General features: G+C 32.5%; 1 protein-coding gene and 1 long non-coding RNA gene across 2 annotated transcripts; both read right to left on the bottom strand.

The window, feature by feature from the left end:
- Window positions 1-5,246: 5,246 nt before the first annotated feature.
- On the bottom strand, window positions 5,247-7,648 carry LOC140058095 (uncharacterized). Its single transcript, XM_072103647.1, has 6 exons — window positions 7,389-7,648; window positions 7,056-7,221; window positions 6,508-6,792; window positions 6,241-6,384; window positions 5,532-5,727; window positions 5,247-5,356 (listed from the first exon to the last, which is right to left on the bottom strand). The coding sequence occupies exons 1-4, from the start codon at window positions 7,556-7,558 to the stop codon at window positions 6,250-6,252; spliced, it is 756 nt and encodes a 251-aa protein (XP_071959748.1). The 5' UTR covers window positions 7,559-7,648; the 3' UTR covers window positions 5,247-5,356; window positions 5,532-5,727; window positions 6,241-6,249.
- LOC140058100 (uncharacterized) lies at window positions 7,647-8,732 on the bottom strand. Its single transcript, XR_011846994.1, has 4 exons — window positions 8,581-8,732; window positions 8,371-8,499; window positions 8,104-8,200; window positions 7,647-7,662 (listed from the first exon to the last, which is right to left on the bottom strand). It is a non-coding gene; the product is annotated as an uncharacterized lncRNA (long non-coding RNA).
- Between the last annotated feature and the right edge of the window lie 370 nt (window positions 8,733-9,102).

Below are 9,102 nucleotides of genomic sequence, written 5' to 3'. Positions count from 1 at the left end.
AACTTCTAATTAACTTTCTATGCGTTTCATGTCATTTTGAGCATGTCAAAAATTCCCACGCGCGCGAAAATTTTGACGCACGCGGTGAACACGTAGCGTTAAAAACATATTTTTTCCGCGTGATTTATGTTTTTTCAGCCTTTTCTAGTAATGTTACCAGCTTTTAAACAATTTCGACTTAAAATTACGTCATACGAGCACGTCGAATTAGATAATTTGCACGCGTTTTTGGTGAAAAAGTTCAAAAATTCGTCAAAATTATGCCTATTTTTAAACAGTCATAGATTCTAAACTACATGGAGAACTTTTTTTTAATTACATATTCTGGAAGTTGATGAGATGTAGATATCGGATCATGCATTAATATGGATAACCAGATTTTTGTCTCTTTCGTCATAGCTCATCACATTTAATAGAGCGCATCTCCACTTATTCGTTGTCCATTTTCACCCCGATTTTAATATATTCTAGGTCAATCAACTATCTTTTGCATGAATTAAAAAATTTTTAATTTTTTTAACGTCATCATGCCTAAAAATTTAAATTACGTTGGTCATTAATTTCATCTTTACAGTAAATTTTAATCTGTTATAGCTCGTAAGAATAAAATGTGATAATCACGATTAAAACGTTTTCAGGAAGCTATTGTATTGTAGATACAAAATCATGTGTAAATTGTGCCAAACGAATGTTGTGACGTCATCATATGGCCTGTTAAATAAAAAAAGTCGTATTTTCATCTTTTGCGTTATATTTCATTACATTTAAAAGAGCGCGAATCAATATTTTACGTATTCAAATTTCTTCTACACGTTAATATGTTGTTGCTGAGATAATTTCATTCTGAAATTTCTACTTTTGCATTTCATTTTGAAACCGTCAAGATGTTAAAAATTACAATAAAATACGGGTCCCGTAATTTCACCTATTTTACACTGTTTGTGATATGTATACAGATTGTACTGTGTATACTATATGACACAAAATAACAGAATTCAGAAATAACAACATATCATATTCTTCAGTTCAGGTCATAATGCCTTAATATTTTTCTGTGTGCAATATTCTAACGTATGACGTGCACGTGGCGTTTGTCGAGCGGATAACTAACTCGTCACTTTGACAAGTTTCATGTCTAGTTAGTTATCCGCTTAGTAGCGGATAACTCCTTGTAATCGTCCTGTTTCAATTTTATATTATTCTTCTGTCTTTCTCCCTCACTTTTTGTGCAGAGCGTATCTCTAAAATGGGTAAACATAACATTTCATAACTTTGTCAACATATGGGCATTTACGTGAAGTTGTGCACCTCCTATTTTTGAATGACGTCAGAGTTGCGCAACGTGACTTACGCGCGATTTTATGATTTTTTATGATTGCTCATAGACTAAAAACCAAGCATAATTTAGTTTTGACACTTTGTGAAAATTTAAGTCATATCAAGTGCAAACTTTTTATTGATTAAAAATGGCATGTTTTACAAGAAGTTACGCGCGCACGCGCATTTAAAGTTTCAAAATGCGTAAAATTAATTTTTAATCAACTTTTTACACGACTCTTGACATTTCGCGCATGTCAAAAATTCCCACGTGCACGCATTTTTTTACGTGCGCGGTGGCCACGTACCGTGAAAAAAATCTTTTTTTCTCATGAATTATGTTTTTTCAGCCTTCTAGAGTAATTTTACCATTTTAAAACCATTTGTGACTTTAAATTATGTCATACGAGCACGTCGAATTGGAAAATTTACGCGCGTTTTTGATCAAAAAGCTAAAAAAATCGTCAAAATTATGCCTTTTTTAAAACAGTCGTAGTTTCTAAACTAAACGGTGAAAGTTATTTTTATTACATATTCTGGAAGTTGATGAGTTGTAGATATCAAATCATACATTAATATGGCAAACAGGACATTTTGACGTCATCGTATGGCCACACGAATATAAAATATAGGATTTTTGTCTCTTTCGTTATTGCTCATCACATTCAATGGAGCGCATCACGCTTATCCGTATTCCATTTTCTCCGAGATTTTAATATTGTCTAGGTCAATCAACTACCTTTCGCATGAGTTAAAAATATTTTAATATTTGTAACGTCATCATGCCTAAAAATTTTAATTACTTGGGTCATTAATTTCATCTTTACAGTAAATTTTAATCTGTTATCGCTCGTAAGAACAAAATGGGATAATCACGATTAAAATGTTTTCTGGAAGCTATTGATTGTAGATACGAAATCATGTAAACATTTTGCCAATCGGATGTTGTGACGTCATCATATGGCCAGTTAAATAAAAAAAGTCGTATTTTCATCTTTTGCGTCATAGTTCATTACATTTAAAAGAGCGCGCATTAATATTTCACGTATTTAAATTTCTTCTACACGTTAATATGTTGTTGCTGAGATAATTTCCTTCCGAAATTGCTACATTCGCGTTTCATTTTGAAACCGTCAATATGTTAAAAATTTGAATAAATAGCGGGTCCCGTAATTTCACCTATTCTACACTGTATGTGATATGTATAAAGATTATACTGTGTATACTATATGACACAAAATAACAGAATTCAGCAATAAAAACATATCATATTCTTCAGTTCAGGTCACAATGCCATAATCTTTTTCCGTGTGCAATATTCCAACGTATGACGTGCACGTGGCGTTTGTCGTGCGGATAACTAACTCGTCAAAGTGACGAGTTTCATGTCTAGTTCTTCTTTCTTTCCACGAATTTTGTCCGCAGTGTATCTCTATCTTCTGGCCAACATAAGATTGTATAACTTTGTCATAAGATTTACCTATAGCTGTAGATTTGCAGCCAAGCTTTTCGACGATATCGGAGTTGCGCAGCGTAAGTTACGCGCGATTTTATGAATTTCAATGATTGATCATAGATTAAAAACTAAAAGTCATTTTGTATTGAAACTTGGTGAAAATTTAAGTCATATCATGCAAAAACTTTCTATGGATTAAAAATGGCATGTTTCACAAAAAGTTACGCGCGCACGCGCGTTTAAAATTTTAAAATGCATAAAATCAATTTCTAATCAACTTTCTACGCGTTTCAGATCATTTTGAGCATTTCAAAAATTCCAACGCGTGCGCAATTTTTTACGCGCGCGTGCGCACTTAGCGCAAAAACATCTTTTTTTTGCTTGATTTTTGTTTTTATAGCCTTTTTCTATTAAATTTACCAATTTTCAATCAATTTTGACTTAAAATCACGTCATACGAGCACGTAGAATTGAACAATTTGCGCGCGTTTTTGATGAAAAAGTTCAAAAATTTGTCAAAATTATGCTTTTTTTTAAACAGTCATAAATTCTGAACATTTTTAAAATTTCAGATTCTGGAAGTAAATGAGTTGTAGATATCAAATCATGCATCCATATGGCTAACCGGACATTGTGACGTCATCGTATGGCCACTCGAATATAAAATATAGGATTTTTGTCACTTTCGCATAGCTCATCACATTTAAAAGAGCGCATCTCCACTTATCCGTATTCCATTTCCCCCCATTTTGTTATATTGTCTAGGCCAATCAATTATCTTTCGCATAATCTACCATTTCTAAAATTGTGATGACGTCATCATGTCCAAAAGCGTCAATAACTTTGGTCACTTATTTTCACCTATTCTGCACTGTATGTAGTACGTATACAGAATATAGTGTACCGTATATACTTTGACGTGACGCAAAATAGAGAGAGCACTAACATTTTTTCAATGGCATAATCGTTTTTTTTGCGCGCATTATTCTAACGTATGACGTGCACGTGGCTTTTGCGCTGCGGATAACCTAACTCGTCCGTAGTGACGAGTTCAAATCTAGTTCCGTTTGGCGTTTCATGAATTTCGTGAGAAAATGATGCTAGCACTTACCTATTTGCAGTGACTGTTGATTTGAGAATGACATATCATTTGTTACAGCGACGTCGTAGACACAAGATTGAAAAAGAACAGCATTTTCTATTGTATTTTGTAGAGTTTGAAGGCATGCAGTCGTTGCCATCTGTTTATTAATTAAAAAAGTAAAATTTTGAATGTATCCGTGACGAAACAATGAAAAGACACAAAAATACTGAAAAAAATTCAATTCCACGACATTTTTGTCAGACAACTGCAGTACATAAACGACGAATTACTTTAGTTGAACATTTCAAACTGGATTGAAAGTTAACAAACTAATAACCTACTGTATTATCCCTGTCAAATTATAGAAACTCCACATAAAGACATTTAGCATTGCTCTCATATCTAAAGGTTTATAAGAAAATAATAAGAAAATGATATACATACAACTGTTACTAAATAATATAATCAATAAAATGTTTTAGTAATAATCTGTACTTACCTCTACGATATCTTGATCTAAGTCATCTGAACTGTAGATCGGTTCATATATCCTCGTGTAAGAACTATCCAACTCATCCAATGAATGAAAATTGGACGAATTCCACGACCAGGAACCATATAGTCCACCATTAGGATTAGAGCTTGAAATTTTCCCTAGTTTTCGGAAAAAGTTTGTGATACTTGTCAAAAAAAGATATGTGTATAAAACTGAAAATTCTTATCAAAATGTTGATGTCCTTTAAACTAAATAAATGATAATTAGAGATAATAATTTCTACTACAGTAAGTCTATTATTATATTATATTAAGACTATTCCTGTCTTACATGTTTCAACAAATTCAGTGACATTATTGAGATGGTAGAGGGTACCATCCGAACCAATAAAATCGTTGTCCGTGTCATCATCCATAAGACCACAGAGGCTTTCTGTGTTTCCAATAAAGCTGAGTGTAGGTGTTAGTAATAAGTTGAAGTATAGTCTCTCGATCGACTCACTAAACTGTACTTCGATGCCTACTGACGCACCTTAAAATAAATAATTAATAGTTTGACAACAAACACTAGATAATTATTAATACAACTCTATTGAGACAATGTCATTAAAGATTGATAATGTTAAAACTTTAAAGCCGTATTATCATTATTGATAAATAGAAATAAGATTATTTTTAAATCAGTGAAAATGTGATTGTTTTTTGTTAATATAAACAATTTATTCGTTTTAAAAGTATGAAAGTAGTTCCTGGATATGTTTTCTGTCCAATAAACAATGCAACATTCCACTTTAGAAATAGGGGTGAAAATGTTTTTGCCATCAAATAGTATATTAATTAATAATTTAAACAAACAAACAAATCACATGATTGGTATTCGAATGCCAAAATCATTATGGGACTTGACGAGTTACTGCTGTTTCTCAGCTGAGCATCTAATAGTACTATTGAATTTGCCAGTTGGATTTTCTGCTGTGTTTATATCCAGTAATTCACCATTTAGTCTAGAAATGAAAAGTTTGTTTAAAGGCTTTAAATTGGAAAATGGTAAGCAAATATGGTGTTTTTTTGTTTTAAAATCAACAACATGGGCCATAAGTTAATATTATCACTTTATACTATAATTGTTTTCTCATATTCTTTAGGTTTGTATAATATTATAATATTATGTGTACCTACCTCAGAATTGGCAATGTTTCAGAATCCGCTATCATTGGAGTGGTAATTGTCAAAACATCTTCTCTCAATTTCATGGAAATTCCTCCAGTTAATGAAGATCTGTGGCTTTCATAAAATCTTGCTTGTATACCAAAATCATTTTCAATGCTTCTGCATAACCAGAACTCGCCATTTCCATAGTAATCGTACTCCACACCTACAAGATATTTATTTGGAGTGTACTGTGGTAAGAAAGACTTAATATCTTGAATTTTGGTTTAATTAAAAAAAATCTATTTTAATAACTTATTTATTATATTCTTGGAGAACAGAATATGGACTCAAATTGTACATGGTCCTTGTAATTACTTAATAAAACAAAATTTAATCTCGTAAATCATAATTTAATGACAATTCCATTCATAGGGTGCTTTTTTGTTAATCGTTCTCGTTAGAGAATGCTGATAAGGCGTAATTTGCCAAACAAAAATGACAGAAAAACAGAATCAACCTTAATTTATTTATTTTATCACTCATCAAATCATTAACTCAGTTCCGTTATTTTCAATTCTTCATTAAAATATTTATATATAAAATTGGGGGAAAAATAGAAAAAAGGGAAAAAAAGACAAAAGAAATGAAAAGGAACAAAAAAATTTAAATAAAAAAATAAAGATAAAATAACAAGATAAAAAGGAAAAGGAAAAAAATAGTTGAATACAGTTATTACCGTCTAATGTCACAAGATGAGGATCTCCTCCAGTTCTAGCTGGTCTTCTAATGTCACAACATTCTCCGATCCAAGCTCGATTACACTGACATTGCGATTGACAGCTGTTTGGCACCGAAGTACAGACACCGTTCCCAGAGCAACCTGAACAAAGTAAATAATGTGCATTGTATCAATACTTATCATGAAATAGTATTTTAGTCAATACTGATTAATTAGAGTTTTGATTAGATTGAATTGATTATCGCCTTGGTTAGATATTGTTACCTTGACATGGCCGACAGTCGGGTCTATCACAGTGTTCACTTGGCGTCCATTCACACATATTGGTGGAATTCCCCATTGGTCATCTGGGACACATTCACAAAGACAATTGTTGATAACTTGAACTTCACCAACCAAACATGGCGGACATATGTCATTCATCAGGGGACACGGACAACCGTTTGAACCGATGGTGTAAGTTTGACAGTCAGAAGAGGTACATTCACACGGGCAGCTTCCATCTGGTGCTATGATATCATATGACGCATCAGCACATTGACATGAACACTAAGGAAAAATTGCAATAACGTTGAATATATTATATTCAAAAGCATTATTTTTGTATTCTAGAAGATATACTCTGGTGAAATGATATGGTACTGTAGCTTTATTTTTAACTCAAATGTTCACATTCTTTTTTTACTAGTGGTTGCTTGAAATTGACCACTACACGTCATTTTAGAAGATATTGTTCAGTATATCATTGATAAGCGTGTATATAGTGTGAAGTGAGTGTTTAGTTCGGCGAAGAAGATGTAAAATGAACAAACCTGGCATGATCCATCTGGAGACATATTCCTCAGAGTAGCATCAAGACATGTACATGGGCACTCCATTACAGCATTGGTTTGAGAGACTGTGTAGCCGTCAGGACAATAATGAGGCATTTCAGTAGTCTCTGTGGTAACACTAGGCATTGGTTGGGCTCGGCACTCTCTGTTAAAGAAAATAAATACATTTTAAACCGAGTCCATAGTTGTTAAGTGATATCAGTTAGGAAGTGATATTAGTTGAAAATTGATATCAGTTGGTCAGCTAGCAACAAATCATAATAAATATACAGGATGGTAAAGAATCGCACCGTAACGTATGAAAATATTAACCTTGTGTGAACCGTTAACTCATTCGTTTTTGATCTGTATGCGATTTGTGTTAGGTTGACTTGGTTATATGTTGTGAGCATATTCATGTTTGTAAGACCACCATATAATATGTCAGCGTTTGTTATATCACAAGGTAGACTATTATCTTGATTACAAACATCATCACACATCAAAATTGTGTAGTTTGTCTGAATATCGAATGTAGTAGAAAATTGAAAAGCTGACGATGTTTCCTCTTCTGAATTCCAAGCACATCTCGTTTCATTTATTCCAACTAATTCAAGGATTAATAATGTAAGATCAAAGTTTAGTACACTACATTACAGTAATGAAATGTACAAACTGATTACTACACTATGGTACTACATTAAAAAAAGAATGATATACTAAAATACTTAACAAGTAAAATTACAAATACACATTTCCGTATAAAAAAAATTATTTAATAAACTTTATTCAATACAGGTATTTCAATTTTCCTACCAAAATTTGCCAGCCAATCAGGCAGGGTAGATTTAGTAGTGCAGAATGGTGCGTTTTATTTACATTATAAAGCAAATAATAGGGTCTCTACAGAACCCGGAAGGAACAATATTTGCCAACTCATGACAACTTAAACTTCATACACCTTCAATATCACGAAAAAGAAATGTAACATATAGAACTATCATTTAATTTAACTTGATTATCTAAGTGATTAAATAATGATACAAACCGTTGGAGGTAGTATAACCAATCTATCCTCCAGTGAGACCTGAACCAAAGCTTATATATCCACTAGAGGTAACACCAAAAGTGGTTTCCAACGAAGCCTTAAAGACAAATAGTAAAATACGGTAATTATTTGTGTATTTCTTTATCAACAATTTTAACTAAAATCTTAAATACGAATTATTTTTAAGTGTAAACTATGACAATCCAATATAGTGATGCCTTTTTCTGAAATAGATTGATTGATTCATGTTATAATCAATATACTTACAGGCAGGTCAACAGATACGGAATACTTGACCTGGATATCAACAGATAGAGGAATAGGTACATTTCCCAACGTAACGTAATAAGAACCAATTCTTCTTCAACAAATTGGTTTTCAGTAACGTAATCAAATCTATAAATAAAAATTAATTAAACTAATACTACTAGAATTGTATCGTGATTATTTTGTTATATAAGGTAAAATTACACTTACCTATCTCCCGCCTTGATTTTCATATGAATACCCGCCTCTACAGTACCCTCATATACTACATCAAGTTGACTGAATTTGACTACATCATTTTGAAAAGTTAGCCGCAGAGATGGATTGAATTTAAAGTCTGGCTTGATTTCATATGAAATATTTCCATTCTGATTTTAAAAATAGCAACATAGTTAAGTATTGATATTATTTACATACCGATGTATATGTATTCTATAACCTTTAATAAAAAAACATTGATTCACTTATATCAATTTGTTGATGGCAATCGATAACGCTCCGAGATCAGCCGTTTTGTATTCCACGATCACATAATATGTAGGCTACATTATTAATATAAAAACATTAAAAAAGCGCTTACTTTGTATGTCTGTGGTTCAGTTAGACGTACCCCATAAAAAATGAGATCGGGATCCCGATCGGGATGCGGTGGAATCCCACCGGGATCGGCCGATCCCGGTGGGATTAGACGATCCCACCGGGACGAACTCGGGATTTTTTTTTCGCAATATC

This window comes from Antedon mediterranea, chromosome 9 (assembly GCF_964355755.1).
Source record: "Antedon mediterranea chromosome 9, ecAntMedi1.1, whole genome shotgun sequence".
In the NCBI taxonomy this organism is placed as follows: domain Eukaryota; kingdom Metazoa; phylum Echinodermata; class Crinoidea; order Comatulida; family Antedonidae; genus Antedon; species Antedon mediterranea.
Note: the sequence above shows the minus strand (reverse complement) of the source record. Positions and strands in the feature narration are given on the sequence as shown.